At 36.4% G+C, this 19,935-nt stretch overlaps 1 protein-coding gene across 4 annotated transcripts in view; it reads right to left on the bottom strand.

Moving 5' to 3' along the window:
- Window positions 1-19,935, bottom strand: part of EML1 (EMAP like 1) — a 111,267-nt gene that overhangs the window by 16,406 nt on the left and 74,926 nt on the right. For 2 of the 4 annotated variants that reach the window (XM_050898367.1, XM_050898368.1), the window contains 9 exons: window positions 19,761-19,787; window positions 16,430-16,559; window positions 12,137-12,286; window positions 10,046-10,115; window positions 8,028-8,138; window positions 5,542-5,637; window positions 4,879-5,013; window positions 3,282-3,381; window positions 921-1,075 (listed from right to left, as the gene is read on the bottom strand). In XM_050898367.1, coding sequence (XP_050754324.1) covers window positions 921-1,075; window positions 3,282-3,381; window positions 4,879-5,013; window positions 5,542-5,637; window positions 8,028-8,138; window positions 10,046-10,115; window positions 12,137-12,286; window positions 16,430-16,559; window positions 19,761-19,787 — 974 coding nt within the window. The remainder of the gene's footprint in view (window positions 1-920; window positions 1,076-3,281; window positions 3,382-4,878; window positions 5,014-5,541; window positions 5,638-8,027; window positions 8,139-10,045; window positions 10,116-12,136; window positions 12,287-16,429; window positions 16,560-19,760; window positions 19,788-19,935) is intronic. The other 2 variants (XM_050898371.1, XM_050898370.1) reach the window with 1 other exon arrangement.

Raw genomic sequence — 19,935 nt, 5'->3', positions numbered from 1 at the left:
GCTAACTCGATCATATTTTAATTGCAGCTGTGATATCAGACTAAGCATTTCTACTCAGAGATAGTGTCAGGCTTTATTATCACTAGTACTTTCTCGCAAGGAATGTTTCTTTAATTGCAGCCTAGGTTCTGAACGAGTCAGTGCAAATCTCCAATATAAAGTTCAAGGGAAGATGTACAATTTAAAACAACAAGGGATACCACTGTATGAACAAATAAGAGAAAAGAAGGACGCAATGGTTAGAAACAGCACAACAAGCATGTACCGTGTGCTGTGTTAAAAACTGAATTACCAAGACAGACATGCCATTCCAGTTGCATATATATTTGCAACATTTAATAATATATAGTAAAGTTGAAACCTTTCCTCAGAGTTTTATGCTGATTGTTCTCTTACATTCAGTATGTAAACAGTCATGTAGTTCTTTCCAAACAAATTCTGCTTTAATCTTTTAAGTTCCTACATAGCAACTGAATTCATTTTCGGAATTTGTTTTTTAAATAAACACCAACACTAACCAAGGAATTAATGAAAAAATGTAAGTACTAAAAACCCCCCAAAACCCTCACATCATTTTGGAAGAGAGGAAAGTACAAAAACATTTTAGTATTGTAAAACTCTGAAGTGAAAAATAACCTCACATTATTAATTGCAAAGAAAGGAAGAAATAATATGAAAAAGTATGAATACAAGATTTGTTTTCCAATTACCACAGATCTTAGAAAGGAAATATTATGTTAATGAATAGGCTATCACAGGAATGACCTGATGACTCAAATGATACTGCATTTTACCATTGATTTGCTTTCCCACAGAATACACATCCATAAGAAAAAAATTGATTTAAAAAGCTCTGTTCAGAAGACGGCTAAAATTCCATTTTTTGAGTAGCAGAGTAATTTCAAGATAGGTGATACCACCTCAGTTTTGTGAACTTTTTGGTAATTTCCATTCCAAGATATCAGCTTTCGGTCTTTTCCACCTCCTGATACTAATGTGCCATCTCGCAGCATACACAGCGCAAATATTCCACCCTCATGTGCCCCTTGAACTGCGTGGCTTATTCTGTTGGTACCTGGATAGAAGGAGAAAAGACATTACTACTGAAATACTCAGCTTAATAGCTCCTTTTTCCCCAGTTTTTTTAGTCCATTTCTCTACAACCTGTCAAGGATTATATCTAAACAATGATAATGGCGGGCATGGAGTGCTGCACCAAAATGTGCAGACCCACAGAAGAGACTGAATTAGTATATCTTAAGAACATACTCCCCCCATCTCAAAAATGAAAAGTATACATACTCAGTCTAGTTCAAACACAAAGTAAAACAGGTTCATTTAAACCTTTCATAGGGGTTTAAGCTAAACCGTTTGACCTCACATTTGACCTGCAGTAGCACTACGCACCTTATCAACAAAGAAACCATAACCCAGTCACTTGTTATCCTCCAAGGATATTCCACAGCCCCCAGACACCGAACTTGCACCAAAACCCGACTAAGCTAGAGGTGTTTGTACATCTGGCAGAAGGTGCTGAATCACTCTCCGAAAGAGCCTGTACTTCTTTATTGATGAACTTGGCTTTTTCAAGTACCTTCTTAGACTTAAAACACCTTCAAAACCAACTACATTAGATTAAATATCTCTAATTTGATGAACCATTACTATTGTGAAGTGTAAAGAAACAATTACTAGTGATTTTGTTACTGAAACGTGCACCTTGCATCAAAGCTTGGCTAACTTTATGTTTAGCACAAGCGAGGGGCTGATGCAAGTTAGGAAGAAACAACTGTTTTTTCCTTTATAAATCCTATTTGCTTTTATCCACATATATGGATATAATGTGTCAGTTACAAGTGATTTCTATTAAGACAAGTTTTTGCTAAGGGTACTCTGACCTGGTGGAAGCAGCCCTCGCTTGAACATAGAGCGAGTCAAAACATCTGAGTCAAAAGTAGTGAAGACATAGAAAGTATGCTGTACTAACACAGAAAAACAAGAATGACATTTTTCCCCAACCCAAAAGAACCGGCAGAGGTGAGGAGATCTTGCAGCGCACACAAAGAATTCCCTTTCATTCCTGGGAGAAAGGGCAGAAGAGGCTGCTTGCAGTCAAGGCAGAAATTAGTCTACTGGCATGAAGGCAAACCGGCCCCTGAGCAGTGCACTGACCCTGCCATGCCAGCAGCTGCCACTATCTCCCTTGTCTGTTGGCAGTCCAAAATAACAACCAAGAACAGGGAGATGGGACTATGCAATTTCTAAACTCCGTTTAGAAGGAAAAGTGTTCAAGTGTCTTGCTTTAAACTATCATAGGAAAAAGAAAAGGGAAATAAAAGAGGAGCTGAGTTACAAACACCATCTCCATCCACTCCTTTCCTCAACAGCAGTGTATTGGTCAAAAGCACAAGGAGATAATTGGCTGAAAGTCCTTGGATGAAAAAAAGGCTACAAAAACAGCTCAGTAAGGCTCAACTGTGTAACTGATTCACCATGTTGCTTCCCGGGTCTTATATCCTTCAAGTATCTTGGGAGAAGGCACTGAGTAAATAAGAAGCAGCTCTCATCCCTATCCCTTCTTCCTTTACTAATAAGGCCTCCTTTAGGGGATTCTCCTTATTCCTATGCATGGCACCTCACGCACTAAGTAAACGCTTAGGATGTTGCTGCTGTTTGCCTTCCAGCAGGCATTGCCTTCTGCTGCCTAAAAAAAAAAAAAAAAAAAAGTGTCTTTTCTTACTAGAAAATGCTTTTTAAGAAGTTTGTCCTAGCCACCTGTTCTTTTGAAATAAAGCTGAGGAATTCAATTAGATCTGCATATATTTTAGCTTGACTTCCTAGGAAAACAAATAAAGCTATTTGTTGTCTTTTTAAAAGTGTATGTCAATAGCCGTAATTTTTGCAAACACTACAGAGTGACAGTATAGGAGACTGGAGATCATCAATTACATTAACAGTGTTTCTTACTATCACATTGATTAAGGAAAAGAACTTTTCCTGCCATTTCTTACGTCAGTAAAAGCCATACATGCTGGCATAGCTCTATGATTCAACGTTTGACCATAGGGAACACATTGTATAGAATTTTGTGCTCTAGCAGTCAGGTATATGTGTTCTTCAGGTGCTCGTAGAGGAGAATCCAGACATAATCTGCCGGATTGGTCTTGGGAAACAACTCAAGATAAACAAAATTTATTCTTCTTAAAATGAAGGTACACTCATGTAAAAAATTCACAGTCTTTTATATTAAAATTTCACTATTAACTTCAATCTTGTCTTACCTTTCCCCCAAACCAAAATGTTTCCACTTGAGTCTCCCGTAATAGTATCACCATTTTCAGAAAAGGTCACACACAGGACAAACTTTGGCTTCTCTTGTTTCTGCATGGTTATGAAAAATATACACTCACAGCAACACGCAACCCAGTCATTTTAACTGTACGCATTTGAGTAATTTAGTCTTATACAGCTCTATTATTACTTAAATATCTACACAGGAGTTAAACACATTCCTACAGTCTAAACAGTTAATCTGTCCAAGGGCAAAAGATGCATCAGCTGAGGATGGTGGCCCAATCCTGCACCCTTTAATTACAAGTTGCGGATAGAGCAAGTGAGAAGGCCTGCCAGCTTTTAACACAAGACCAGGAATGCTCCGAGATAAACCGAATCCTCCAACTCCCACATAATCCCAAAGGCTTTAAGTATTTAGAAATGGCCGAAGATGCAAACAAACTTTATTACTGTAATTTTTAACTCCAAAGTTGCTAGGAGAAAAATATTACTAGAGAGTTTGGCTGTAGTGTACGAATTAAGAAATCATCTCTTGAAAGAATCCTAAGGTTCAGTAATGGAAATGTTGCTTCGAGACCCTGCATTTAAGATACTGACAGCAACAAAACAGTGAAATGTATAAGGGGACAAAAAAAATTCACTAGCTAGTAGCTTCCAAGGACATTATTTACAATGTTTGTTGACTACCAGTGTGTATGTCCTCTTTTTCCCTCAAACTAAGAACTGTTCTCAACTAGGGCCACCACACTTTTCCATCTGCAACAACCAGTGAGAATAACAGAGCCCGAAACAGAGGCAGAAATACGCCCAAGTAGCTTAGGAGTTAAAATGAATGAAAAATAAAATGTAACAAAATTTAAATGCATTATCTCAGCATCTCCTCCTGATTTCACACAAAGTATATTAATTGACTTTGCAGAATAGTTGTTTTGACTATACTTGTGAGCCACGACTCCACAAGCAGTTAACTAGGCCCTACTGGAGTTATCTGCAGTGGAGTTACCTACAGTCACTACAAACATCCCTCATTTGTGCATGCAACTGCTGCAGAGCTTAGTCTATATTTAAGAACAAAACCAAATCAAGACCTTGAAATGAAAATGATATTTACCAAATAGTGGCCAGCTCAATCTGTATTTGAATTACATACGTGTATGTATCTGAGCATAACAGAGGAAAAGGGAAGAATATTCATATTCATGTAATTTATGGGGTTTTGCAAGTCTCTCTGACAAAATAATAAAAAAAAACCCAGCATATATCACACACACTATTTTTTTTTAACCTAAGGTAAGCATAGAGAGTTTTAAGGTAATTCTATTTCGCGGGGGTGGGGCGTAGCATAAAGAATATAGGAAAAAGAATACAAGGAACAAAATGGTAATTGCATTTCAAAACTTCATGGTGGAAGTTCGACCTGTGGAGAAGTTCTCTGTGCCATACCATGTACGCTACCTGAGTTTCTCAAAATTTCAAGTTTAATAACGATCAGTTGTTTCGATTTACTCAAACCTTATTAACCCTTACATCTGTAGGACTGTACCATTACTATGAACATAAAATGAAGGAAATATTTTATTTTACCTCAAATAATCCTTGCTTTTTAATAAGGGAATTCCCTTCTAGTGTCCAAAAATAAAGGTGTGATTTTCCACAAGTAACTATTATATTTGTATCAGTAGGGTGAAAATCTGCAGCAAATACAGCCTCATTAGAGCACTTGGAAGGAAAAAGAAAAACATTGGATCAAAATTTAAAATTGAAAGAAAACAAAACAATATGAAATGGTTCTCTAGTTAGATAAACTGATACTCCTGATATAAGAAAAATTCTGAGCTATTCATTTATTAACGTGGTCTGGAATACTGTGGTAAAATACTTTGAAGTCAAAAGATTTTATGTTTTTGTAAGTTAGTACCAAAAGTTATCCTTCAAAACCGTGTCAGATAATGACAAGTTCTACACAAAAGATTAGCTTAAGACATTTCGTTCCAGCACATGCTCCTATCACTGCTGCCTAGACTTTTCTCATCAATTCTAGAATGACAACAATAGTTTGGGTTTTTTTAAATTTTGCTATTGGGATAATCTCAACAGAGAGAAAATATTCCATTTTTTCATGTTCTTTGCCTTTTATAAAGTGGAAGTGTTAAAAAGGCACAAGAAGTTAAGTATAGAAAGACATTTTATGTCAAGAAATCCAGATCTACATACAAGCAAGTAGTACAAAATATCTTATTGCAACACCTTGACATCTGCGAGCTTTTCTTCTTTCTGCCAGTCCCACACAGAAAGCACGTGGTCATTTGAGTCATCCACAGAGCACAGGCTACTTCCTCCATTCTGAGGCAAAACGTGGAAAATGTTAACACATCGCCCAACCAACATGAGAAACATGTAAACACACATTCAAAATAATGAAATACTTCCGTGTAGGTGAAAATATTCATACGTATTTGCACTTTAACGGCTATACTTTTAGTTATCCCATAGATCTCCATGAAATATAATAATTTATAGGGTCATTGAGAAATAGGGCTGAAAAGGGATCTAGAAGAGGAACTCTTGCAAACTGTAGACAAACAGACTTTGTCAGGAATGAGGTAGGTATCTCTTTTCAAACATTCAGTGATGGAAATTCCAAAGGCAAACAACACATCATTATCTATTCTATTAAGAAAGCTTTTCCTGATAATTATATTGAGTTTCTTTCTTTGCAATTTAGACCAATTACTTCTTCTCAGATCTGCCATGGACATGGGGAACAATTTTACTCTTCATATAGGAATAATGGATCAAAATCAGGGAACGTAGTAAGAAATTAGAAAACAACTTATTCCTGACAGGTGTCTTTTTTTATAGTTATGTCTTCTATCAGTCTTTCTAATCTTAATGACCCTAATTCCTTCAGTCTTTCTTCATGCATCATATTTCCTAGACCTTCTACAGTTGGTACCCATTTTTCTGATGTGTGAATCCAAAGACTGGATGAGGAACTCCAACCGAGACTCCACCTGAACTGAGGGGAGCTGACTGACATTGGTCTCACTAGTGATGGGAACTGCTGTATAATCATCAGATCTTTTTCCAAACAGTCGCTATCTGGAAGGTACTTTTTGGACCGTTTTTCCCAATTTTTTTGGTGTTCATTCCTAGCTGTGTGTCTACAGTGCAATAAAACCATCAAGTAATGTCTAATTGCTTTCCAACCCATTCAAATATGATTTTTGTATCCTGTTGCTCCTGGCATCAGCTACGTTAGCTTTGACTGCAGATGAGCTTGCTGGAACAGACTGAGCCTCTGGTTACACAAGCACTCCTTTGGCAGCAACACTGACACAAACTGTCCTTCCTCTGCCACGCATAGCACAGCCGCTTGTTGCTGCCTCAAGCTGAGCCACCGCAGAAGTTTGGGCTATCATACAGTGAGCCTGTTTGGGGAACAGATCAATTTTTGAGGGAAAAGACCACCCAAGCAAACTTTGCTTTGTTTTGTTTATATATGAGGTTGTTTGGTTGTTTTCCTGATGAATCAGGCCCCTAATACACATCTCAGACACAGCTACAAAAATAACTGTGCCAAGGCAACTCAAGAGGTGGGACAGAGACAGGACTGAGTAGCCTGAAGAGAGGGCTGTCTAAAATGAGATAAGCAGTACTGCTACAGAATGGGAAGTGATGCTCAAAACAAGGCTAAGCTATGGCTGTGAAATCACAGTGTAAAGCAAACATATTAAACACTTGCTTCCTCCTGGCATCTGCCAATAGCGATCCTCCGTTACGAAGTACCTATTTCTTCCTCCAGGAAGATATTTACAGAGTATTTGCTTGTTATTCCTTTTTATTTATCCTTCAAAGCTGGTCTTGAACTACATTGGCTTTCACCTTTGTATTCTTAACTAGCTCTCCCAATTCACTCCTCTCTTCTACTTTCTATAAAATATTACCATCAATAGATTTCAAGTGTTCGTGTAAACTTGCACTGAAGTACATTTTGCCTAGGGAATACACCATTTAGTCCTCTCCTTTTTAAAAATGCTGTCAAGACAACCAGACACCACCATGTACACAGATTCTGTTCTATACGGAGGGTTTCTAGTACATGTCAGACTACAGACTCATGTTTTTATGTGGGACTTGAATGCTGCCTATGTCATCTTCTTTCACGTCCCTGATAAGAGTTCAAAGGATGGTGCCAAGAGGCTAACAACAGGATTCTAATTCTTTACAATCCTTTATCCATGCACCTTTGCTGCTTTCAAGCAAAAGATTTTGCTTCTCCTGGGGGAGCTCCCATTTTTTAAATCCAAAATCAGTGGTACAGGCCATTGTAAAATCTTTCATGAGTCATTCTTAGGCACAGTGGGGGGGTTAAAAGATGCAGAGAGAGTAACTTTCTTATGTAGGGAGAAACACAATGGGATGATTAAAGAGAAGAAGGATACCAAAATTTCAAGAACACAAGTACTTCTGCAACTGCTTGTCCCTGAAGAAATTAATTGCATTTTATGGTAAGCATAAGGTAAATCTCTGAGACTGCTGCGATATTGCTAACTTTAATAGCAACGTAAACTGTTGGAAACAGCTGGGTTGCAAGCTTTCCTCCTCTAAAGAGGAAGCTGAGAGAAAAGACAGCTTGGAAGTTTGTTTTGGTCAAGGAAGCTAAATTTGAAAGACTTCAAAGACCTGTTCAGCAAACATTCTTAATATGAGTATTCATTTACTTTACTTACAGATTTAGAAAAAGCAATGCAAGTGACAGCTCGGTCAAAAAACCCCATTCCAATGACATGCAGTGTATTCAGAGTTACAGAATCCCAGACACGCACATGTGGTGGCAATTGCTATAAAACAGACACAGAAAAAACAACTGAAACAATGGTGGCAAAAAAACATCCGGATTTAAAAAAAATGAGAATGCACCCAAAAAACCCCATTTTATCACAATTTAAGGTATGAAAATTATCAGAACTTCTCTAGAGTCACCCATGTAAGCACAGATACGCTACAAATGATTTGCTGATTACTGTGCCTAGGACTAATATCTGGGACTGACTATCCAGAGCTTACAGCACGTCAGGTCTCACTGATCTCAGTTAGTTCACTGAAGTTAATGAGCACTGAGACATTCTTCATTAAGTAAAAATTGTTGATGACCTTGTGACGTGGGACTTACTGGTAGGTCCAGGATCATCAGTTTAAACTGTAGCAACCGAGATAATTCTGGTCAACGTCAAATAGCAAGTGCAAAAAGAAGCTTAAGAATTTCTAAAATGTAATTAATGTCATAAAAATGGCTGTGGGAAAGAACTGTATCTTCAGACTCTTCTTTACAACTGTAATCAGAACTAGATTGCTTTTTGTACGTAAAATTCAAGGTATACACAATGGCCCAAGATCAAGTCCCTATGAAAGCTACGTGGTTCCGCCTCCCTCCCCTCTCTCTTCGACTTCTGCACCACAGAGAGCCCCACGCAGGCTCAGCCTCCTGGAGCCAGAGATGCTTCTCAAATCCACTAGAGGGCAACCCCAGGAAGTACTTGCGGAGCAAGCTCTACTTTAAAAACAGGTAGGAGCCTAACACAGTATCATCAATCTTTGCAGGAAAACAACAAGAGCCATGTTTTATTTCCCTTTTCCCCCCCTGCCTTTTCAAATGAAATGAATATGTTTTATTACAATATCAGAAAAAAAAGCAACAGCCATCAGTCTTTCTTGCCCATAAGGAGCGAAATTGCCCTTTAACATAAATAAATATATTAAAAAAAATCAAGGCCACCCCAGTACCTCAGCTATATAAATGGCTTTTATATAAGCTTACCTATATACCACATTCCCCTCAAGCATAGACATCAAACCTTTAGATCTTATTTCACAAATACAATGGTAAGTAATTGTATTTATGAAGTTAAAAAACTAAATACCAGAGATTTTTCCAACACACAATAAAAATTAATAGTTTATGTTACTCAACTAAGTTATCTTTACATAAACCTTAAATTGCATAACTGGGATTTTGTTTTCCTCATTTACTTAAAGTAGTTAGCATATTGATAATCCGTTTTTATATTGAAATTCTTCTTTGACATCTACCAAAAATCTTTGCAATAGTTTGGCTGCGACATCAGCTGCATGCCCTGCTGAGTAACTTTTTCCTCATGCTTTTCCTGCCTCTGCTTGTACCCATTCTTTCTCACTTGTCTTAGCAATGTTCATCTTACTCTGTTCAAATAAATTCCTAGCCTACAGCTAAGCTTTACGATAATACAGGTAATAATAGAGAGAAAAATATTCTTGCCTAGATGATGGCAAGAGTAAGAATTTATTTTTTTCAGCAAACAACCCAAAGCCATTCTTATTTGTACTTTGTTTTTGGTAGCTGTGGTCAGAAATGAAGTTGTATACCATACAATTTAATCTCCACTGCTTCTCCTCCTTTTTCCCACATCCATCTGCCCTCTCAGGTCTCCTTTGTAGCCTCATCCTTCCATGTCTCTTTTGGAGACCAGCTCCAAATTTACCTTCAGCCTGTGTAAGTAATGGAACCAGAAACCACTGACCAATCTTGATAATGGAACTGGGTAACTTTGATAGTGTGCAATAGGCACTCTCAAATTAAGTTTTGCTTGCATTCAGTCCTAAAATGCAAGACCAATTTAACTGCAACATGAAAAGAATATAGCATGTATCTTCTTAATAACATATTCTTACGAAATATAAGCAACTACATGTCAGCAAAGGCGTCACTCACTTTTCCATCCTTGGATGTCCCTGCAACTTGACCTGTTGCTATAGTGATCCTATCAGGATGGACAGCCAGGCTAAAAAAGAAAAAAAAGAGGTGTCAAACTTAAAGCCATATGTTATCTATTTCATTAAACTTTTATATGAGCTATATAATAGCCCTATTTTAGTCATATAAAGCAGATAGCATACATGTAAACATTTTAAAAATATAAAAACAGAACTGACAAAACAATTTTTATTCAAAATACTCTTCTTCCCTTATGAACAAGGCAGTAATTTGCTTAAGTCCTAATACCTTAAAGCATGTATCAAACAAGACCCAGTCTCACTCATGTTGGGATTTATCTCACCTAGATTTAAATGATTGCAGTGCATAAGGAGTTTACAATTTGAGCTAGTTATCTAATTTCAGTTATCTCTAATCAGAGGTTGCAGAGATCTGGTCAGTACCGTCAATGCTGTCCAGTGACAATCCTCCAGAGCAAACAGATGTATCCACTCAAACATTGCTCTTCAGACTGTATTGACCAGATATTCAGCAACTTTTATAGGGAGATACCAACTTCTCTCTAATACTTTTCAAAAGGTAAAAAAAAGTCCTTTAGTAAGTAAGAACAGGATACAGAAATTAGGAATTTTGATTCCAAAATTAAAACTGAGGTTTTAAAAACTGTGATCAATGTTAACTAATGTCTCTAAGAAAAAGCAACCTAAAATTTGTATTAAAGCCTGGAGTACAGTCTATTTTTGCCCTAAATCCTCTCTTAATTCTTTTTTTCACTGCAGCTGCTTTGCATACAGTTCTAGAGGCCAAGTGCCCTGCAAAATGAACTGCGGCAGTAATTCATTCAGCTTTATAATGCAGAAAGGTATCCTCTTTCCAATAAACCTGAAAGCTTTGAAATATCTAGAGTCAGAAAATTTGAAAGAAAGAAATGAGATGGAACAGGTCCAAGTTAAAAATCTCCTTGTAAAACAACTAGATTATACAAATAATTCAGTTCTATGAAACATGCTCACAATGCAAGCAGATTTGGTTATCAGGTCTATTTTTGGCTTTGAGGGACAACAGGTGTTTCATAATGCTTAATCTAAAGAAGGGATGTCAAACTCATTTCATACATTAGGGCCCATCAGATAATCCAGGTGCTCTTTTTCAGTTACACTCCGCAAGCAGACAGATAGCGTCAAGATAAACCGTATGTTTATTTAATTCCAATTTAACGATACTGATATTTCCTGATATCTAGTATCCTCTAAGCTTCAATACAGCTAAATCACTTTGAAGCCCAAGCTGGCATGCCTGCATGGCAACAGACAAATCAGGCTGCTCAGGACTAGTTTACAGGATATCTGCCATGATGCAGACATGCCTGAAGACTACCAGGAAGACCACAGATGAGATTAAAACTGTTTCGTTGGTTAGACTGAGTCTAAAGGACCTGTATCTGGCACCCAGACCCAGATGAAGACGAATAATTCAATCCTACTTAAAAAGACGAAGGAGAAGAGTCTGAAGAAGTAGTTAATGTTAAATCATCCTAAAACCAGAGCAATGAAAATGAGTAGATCTATAGATTGTCAGATTTCTACTTTTCCGTATTCTCAATGTAAAAAGTATATTAGTTATGGAAAATAAATTTTCTCAAGTAAATAGGAGGAGGAATTGTTAGCAACTGAGACAGAGAAAAAAGCAGAAACTTGGAGAACATCAATACAGCAATTGCATATAGACACATTCAAACTAGGTAGCACAGCCCATACGGCAGCACAGACTTCAAGGTAGGTTTCACAAGCAAACTCAGGCTCTGTTAGGGACATATTTGGATATCCTCATGTCTGTGCCATCACATCCTGACAGCAGCTGCTTCGTGTGCTGACTAGACAGAGCTATAACAGACATTTGACATCCTTACCATGACTACAGTCAGACCTTTAATTGATTGTGCAAACACATTATCAGGCATAAGGACCCAACCTATGCACGACTTATAGTTTTGAAAATTCAAGTAGTGAAAATTCTATTAAAAGAACAGAACATTACCTCCCAAATACTGTTTTATGAAGAAAAAAGAAGGGTTATTAGGTGACTTACCACTTCACATCATCATTATGACCAGTGTAATGTCTCTGAAGTTGCTCTTCAACATTGAATAACACAACTACAGATGCGATGAAATATACAGTTTCGCCCGTTGGAAGAAGATAGAGATTACTGCGACAGTCCCGACCCCTATATCCATAGCTAGCATGTTGGTCAAGCTGCAATAACATTATCTACCAATTAAGAATGTTAAAAATAAGGAAAAACAAAATTGATTTTCTGCCCCTGTATTTCCTGAAGTAGGCATCTCTCGGCTTGAGCACAGCTTTATCACTTGACAGTCTTCAGAACTCCCTCCCTTACTAGAGTAGAGAGCTAAAGTGTTTCACAGACTTTGAGTTACTGAAAACCTACATATCCTACACAAAATACATGGTAAAGAAGACAGAAATTTGTAGACATACTATCCCTTTAGTATCCTCTGGAATTTGCTAAATGCCAGACTAAGGCAATATTAATTTTGTCCCAAGTGTATTTACTATTTACACTGCTTGACTAATTAAAATAAAAATTTAGACTTGATGGAAACACTAATAAGTCATTCAGTACATCTCCCTGCATTACATTAGGATTGATTGCATTATCCTGTGTGGAGGTTGATTGATTTCATTATTCTAGGCATTACCATCCAGATGGATATGAAACCGTAAAAGGGTTACATCATCCGTTTCAATTTATTTTGTAGTATTTAAAAGGCAGTGGCCCAGATTCTGATGCTACTCATATCAACACTAGTCTAAAATTAATCCAATGAAATCACTGAAATTAATCCAGAAATAATCTCATTTAGACCTAATGTTAATTCAGCCAAATTATGTAGTTTTATTCTTCTGAAGAGTCATTAGGGACTACAACTATTTTGGCTTTCCTTTTTTATGGGAACAGAGAGAAGCAGAATTAGCAGAATCTTGGCAAAACAGAAATGCATTCTAATTCAGTCAATATGGAGAAACTGGCTGTGATAAATATATGGAGAGGTACTGAAATCTCAATTATATGATATTAAAAAGATACTTGTGCACTATTCTTTATGGTCAATGATAACCCAGTCAAACTAAAATACTCATGTTAACATTATCCAAGAAGTAAGGTCAATTGTTATCTTACTTCTAAAATAGGAATTTAAATAACAGCTTGCTGATTTTTTCTAATAAATGCAATAGAAGTAGTGCTGCATACCCAACCATCAAAATGTGCATTCAAAAATACAGCTTTTGGACTCCCAAACTGAAATATTTCAGCCAAAGTTCCTTCAAGTTTGAGATATTAAAATTTGAAGACATGAAAACAACGAATACCTTCAAATTACAAAGCATTCACTGTCAATTTTGAATCTGTCTGTAAAGGTTAGAGTTACTACTCTAGATTGCTGGACAATGCTTTATTTGTTTAAGTTTATTTTTCTCTATAAGGCCAGATATCATTACCCACTGAAGCCAACATAACATTTCCCTAGTTCAACAATATATAATCTAGTTTATAATGAACTAGCAGTTGAACTTCGCGTAAGGAACTGAACTTTTAAAAAAAGTGAAATAAAAACATTATACAGAAATTCATAAGGAACAAATCTCTGTCCATAAAAATAGCTATTAAATGGGAAAGATTACATTCTTTAAGGAAAATCTCCTTTCTTTATGATTATTTCTGTAGGGAACAACGTTGCATTCAACCCTTCGCTGGTGTCAAACGCTCAGTTTCTTTCTATCAGCCTTTTTTCTCAGATTCAAACGCCTGGGGTTGATCTCTCCTTCTCCTCACTGTTTTCCACACTCGGATTCAGTGGCTTCAACTTGGATTTGGTGAGTTGGCACTTCAGGGAATGTTATCTTGACCTTTTCTTTTCATTTGGCCTGCAGCTTTTGTTTCAAACCTCCTGCTTGCCAAGTCAGCTGGTCTCAAACGAATCTGTGCAGACCACCACTCCCTCCCTGATGTCCCCAGTGCCGACTTCTCGCTCGGGTTTTACCACCTCTGCTCCAGCCCTCTCTCACACTTCTTCACTCAGCATTTCTGTTTCTTCATGTCTGAATATATCTGATGTGGTCTGAACCTTTTTCGGCTTACCCAGATACCTGCTAACATGACTGTAAAACTCCTTTACGGTTCAGGTATGCCCTGAAATCTACACATATTAGATTTTCTTCCTTCTGTTTCTCATCACAGCCTGCTTTGCCCTTTCCATTTGTCCATCTCACCTCCGATATCTTCTCCATCCCCATTCTTACATTATAAAGCATTTCTGGCTGTAATGCCACAGACAGGCTGATTTGTCCGCTACAAAGATGTTTTCTCCTGCTCCAGTTCTGTTACCCTCCAATCAAACAGCTCAGCTTCTCCAACTTAACTGGAATGAATGCCTGCAATAGTGGTTGGTTTTCTGCTGTCTTCGTCTTTCTCCTTAAACTATTTTATGCTCCTGCCCCCAGCTTTTCTTCTCATCACTATAGTCTGTAAATTGGGCATTAACTTCTCTCTCTCTTTTTTTTTTTTTTTTTTTTTTAAAGTCTTTCATATACCTAGTCATTGGTGTAACTTTTAAGTATGGATATCATCACTGGGTTTAACTGCAAAGAAATTAAAATCTGAAAAAGTTAGCATAGTGTTTTTGGAAAAACATGCATCCTCCTCAGTAACCATTTAGGGTTGGTTAGATCATTTATTAATTCATACCTTTTCTATTCAAAGACAACCTTTATATATAGGATTCTACTGGGTATACAGACACACACTTGAAAGGACATATGAATATTCAAAATAAAAATAATACTCCATCTGGCAAATATTCAGTCATTTAAGTAAGCTTAAGTGAGAAACTAATGAGACTGAAATCATGACCTACTCTAATTATCATTTCTTATAATAGTCTGAAATATTAACTTCAGCTTCCACCTACACACTGCTAATGACAATCTGTTTTGTTTTGTGGCTGGGTTTTTTGTTGTTTCAGCAAGCATACTAACACTTTCTCCTGTATCATCCTTAGGCTCCTTAAGCAAGGGGCACCTTACAAGTGTCAAAAGACATCATTCAATTCTATTGTGATATATGGTGAGAGACTGTACAACAATTAGATGGTAAAATGCTGCAAGCAGTATTTATCACTCTAATCTCAGCCATTTTATTAATTTTGTGGATTTTTTATTTTTTAACTCATCTTCAGTTATTTCTGTATGCATTATCTGTGCAGTTCCAGCAGAGTGGGGTAGAACCCGCAGGCTCAGCTGCAATAGGAATAATAAGAATGGTTACTAAATCTGTCATTAATCTCTTGTGAATACAATGGGACTTTTGGAAAATCTCTGTGTGCATTCTGAAACCACATGCAGTTCTATTTATACAACTTCGAAAAAGACTATATGCAGCCTGTCGTCTTTTTTATGAAGACAAAGCAACTTCCTATTGGCACTGTTTGGGACCAAAAAAAAGTCTTTTTCTTAAAATAGAAAACCTTATGAAGACTTCATCTCTCTAAAGATAGTGGATATTACAAACAGACTCAGATCTTGTTGTGTTTATATTTTATCTTGAATCATCTATTACATATACTAAGATTATACAAAAATGAAATGTTATTTCTTTTTTCAATAAAGAATATATTGTCTCATTATATTTAAAAGTGAAATGTGAAAATTTCTGTACGCAATGAAACACTGATTTCTTTCAAGTTAGAATTCTGTAATTATGTCCACTCATAGAACTCAGTGGAAAATTCTGGTTGTTCGGTATTTACGGTGCTTAAACATAGTTTAAAATCTAAATTCAAACATTATTTTATATATGGTATCTTATGAATTTTATTGCTAAGCACCTATCAGTTGCAAACCACTATTCAGTTCAGTGTTTTATTAAAGTACTGAAGTTGATGATAGCATCCTCTAAAGGGTAATGGTGCACATTTTATAAAACACAGTTTAAAACGATAAATTACTGCTGAGAATCAGCAAAAAAACTTGAGCTTGTTTTACGCATACTATAATTAATAATCACAGCTCACTACATTCGTACAATATACCTAGTTTAATCTTTAGCTAATTAGCGTGCTTCAGACTTAACCTTCAGGCAACATTTAAGCAAAATCTTTCTTAAGCTGCCACCCTGTACTTCACAAGGTGCAGAACAGCAGCCTCAAGAAATTAACACCTCTTTTCAATGGAATGTCGCTTCACTAATGAAGTGAACCCTATGATCTTAATTTTGCTATACTTTAGCTTGAAAAATTATTTAAAATGAATCATAAAGAAATGATTGATTTCCAGTAGTCCTCTGGCACAGAAAGGATACACCCATTCCAGTTTAAGCCTCTTGGCTGGTAGTTCTACTTTTGCTTCCAAATTGTAAGATTCCACTTGCTCTTTGGGCATGTACATGGTAACAGGACGTCCACGAAGAAACATTTTTACGTATCCTTCCTCTACAAAAGGTCAGAAATGTTTAATGTTACACAAAAAAAAACCATCAGTGGAGAACTCCAGTGCTCCTCCATCCCTTCCCACTTAACAGTTTGGTGCGTTACAATTACAGAACGACACGCAATCTCAAACTTAGAAATTAAACAGGTTGGGTTTTTTTTTCCTAAATAATAATCACTGAGCAGAATTTTTTTAAAACATACAAAGTCCCTTTTTCCTCTAAATGTCTTGAGCAGCAGAATTAGAACTAAACAATGTCATGAAGAACTACAAAACTGAAAGGACTGAAATCGAAACTTTTTTTGGTGAAAAATAATGTTACAATATCACATTTTTTAAATATTAAAAATGAAGGGGAAAACATCAAAGATTACAATTAACGCAGAAATGCCACTTAAAATTAATTTTATTTTTTAATCAATATTTACAGTTGAGCATCAGCATCTAAAGTATTTTCCAACACTCAGTCGCATTCTTTGCATCTCAGTGTAAAGATATGCTTTACACTTGATACAGTGTTAGAGATACATTCAAAACAAGGAACACAAACAATTAGTAAAAGGAATCATGCTGATGTACATGCAGAAAAGATTTGTGCTTTAAGAATTACTAAACATTGAAAAAGGAATGACAACATTGACAGCACATTAAAAGAAAGGAAAATGACATAAAGGAGAGAAGCTACAAAAACTGAATTGGCTGACAGAAGTAAACATTTCTAGAAGAAAATACTAGAAGTAATGTGTTGAACTGGTAAGAAATATTTTTGGGGGAGAGAAGCAGGAATTAATAACAGATCTGGAAGTACTGACTTGGGGACTTCATGGGGCTTATAAAACTAGGAGATCTGGGAAATGCCATGAAGGTCTGACTAGGACTTTTGGGAACTGGCAAGGCCAAAGTGGGTGTCCTGTGAACTTCTGGTGAAGTTTGTCCAGATTCAGAACGTGCTGGCTCTTGCTGCTCCATCGGCAGATCAAGGGGTTCAGCCTTGTTCTCATGCGAATCAAGCAGTTTTGGAGTCAGTGACATCTGTAGAGTTACTAGACAGAATAATCGTGGGCACAGAGGAAATGGAAGGGCAGAAGTAACAAAATCATGTAAATTAAAAAAAATTATACAATTTAGGACTGTTAAAATTATGCTATGAATTGTTAAGTATCATTACAACTATACCATTATTTTTTAAATTTGAAAACTAAGGCTTTATTTTAATTGGAAATATGCATATGCTACAAATCCTGACTAAATGAATAAAAATTATTGGCTGAACAAATAAACACCATCGCTATGCTGTATTACCTAAATATATGTGTATTTTGCCTTTAGACTAATTCATTTGGGAAGGAGATCTACCTGATCAGTCACAGTAAAGTTACAGCTAGGGCTCTCTAGCTTCATTTACAGAATTCATACATATAATGAAAACAACAGAAAACTGAATGCTAAAAAGAAGCCATAATAATGGTGGAATAATGGTGATAGATGGTTGGAGCTTAAGATGCCTGTTAAAATGCTAGAATACTGGAATTGTTTTTAAAAATCTACTCCAACAGATCTGTATTGGAAAATAAACAATAGAGGGTAGAGCATTAAATAGCAGAGCATTACAGCACTATTTGTATGCGCATGCAGCATCTACTTAATGAGCTTGAAACACATGCCAATACTACTGATACTGGTGCACTGGAAGTCAATAGATTTTCAGCAGTGACAACCCCTGACTGAGCTTATCAAAGGCTGAGAATGAATGAAAGTTGAATTCATTGAACTGCTTTTTTCACCTGAAACTTATGGGACTCATAAAACTTCCATTTAGCCATCTACAGTGGAAGTATTTGACCTAGTCACTCAAAACTCCTTTTTAGAGTAAATAGGGAGAAACAAGTACTTTTGGACACATTAATCACATGTTAAGGCAGACGTCCAAAAGCAAGTGTAGTAAATTATACCAAGTATGTTATACCAAGTATATAAATTATGCCTTCAGAATGCCTCTCTCTCTCTATAAAGAAGAACTGAGGATGACTAGGTCAGGCACAGAAATCCATACTGTGTATTTTCTTCTAACTTTTGGTAATATTAATTCCATCTGTACTGATTTTTGTTAGTAATCCAAACACATTATCTACATAACCAATCTACATCCCTTTCCTCGTATTTTTCATAACTAAGTTTTTAAAAGAGCAGAGTTCTAAATGTGAAGATATAGATGTAAAGACAGACAATCATCAAACTACAAAGACAGACCAATGGTGAAACTTTTAGACAAATGTATCTTTTACATCTGCAATTTTGTAAGTTTGAAATTGTTGTTGAAAATAACTGCAAAAATTAACAGTTACTGAACTGCAATAAAAAGGCACATGAATGCTAGTAGGATCTGCAAAGGAGACCACTACTGATTGCAGGCATAAAATTGTACAAAGAATACACAGAGGTAGAGACTCTCTAAAAGACTTTGCCTTGAGAACAAACATTCTTTGCTTTGTGAAATTTTAGATTTGTTGCAAAGCTGGAAGATGCTGATTAGTGGAAAAACTGTTAGGATTTAGCTATCTCTAAAAAGCAAGACAAATCTGTGATTATATCACAGATATAAACATGCATCAAAAATGTGCATATTTACACTACAATTTAACTAATGCTTTAGAAAACAATATGGTATGTTTACCAAATGTAACTCTGCTTTATGACATTGAGCAAAAAGCACTGAGAAATTAGTTGGAGGCCTAGATCTGTTTATTCAACATTCAGAAAAATCTACAGTCTACTCAGTAAGAAAAAGCAAGGGAAAAACCAAGGCTTCTATAATCATATTAGGCTAACAGCAAAACAGCCAACAAAGGGGCAAATTCTATACGAATTTCAGCAGAAGTGCAGAACACCATTTCAAACACAGTGAACATCCACGTGTTGCCATATAGCTCTCTCAACATATTTTTTCTAATTCAAGTTCTTCGAAAAAGTTCACAGGAATCTAAATTATAACCCATTATTATTATTAAAGTGCACCTGAGGGTTATAATTCAGTAGACTGTATAATAGATGGTATAATATTTTTGTTTCATTCAAAAGAACTAGGAAAGTTTTAACATTGCAAAATGCGTGCAAGTTAGAAAATAGCTGTTTATACATTGAGCTTTTATCCCACCAGTACCATTTTGCTTCGAGAGCTATGAGGTTTTGGAAATGAAGCCTACCTTTGCAGTGTGTCACACGGCGCTTCCCTTGTGATTACAGAGACAGAGACAGAAGGGCTAGATAAAGATGTGTTTGAATACAGTAAACTCACTAAATACCTGCTCTACCAGCTGTCCAGTCGTATTCTGCTGGAGGTTAACCTGGTGCTTCACAAAACACTGAGACATACTCCAT

This window comes from Gymnogyps californianus, chromosome 5 (assembly GCF_018139145.2).
Source record: "Gymnogyps californianus isolate 813 chromosome 5, ASM1813914v2, whole genome shotgun sequence".
Classification (NCBI taxonomy): domain Eukaryota; kingdom Metazoa; phylum Chordata; class Aves; order Accipitriformes; family Cathartidae; genus Gymnogyps; species Gymnogyps californianus.
Note: the sequence above shows the minus strand (reverse complement) of the source record. Positions and strands in the feature narration are given on the sequence as shown.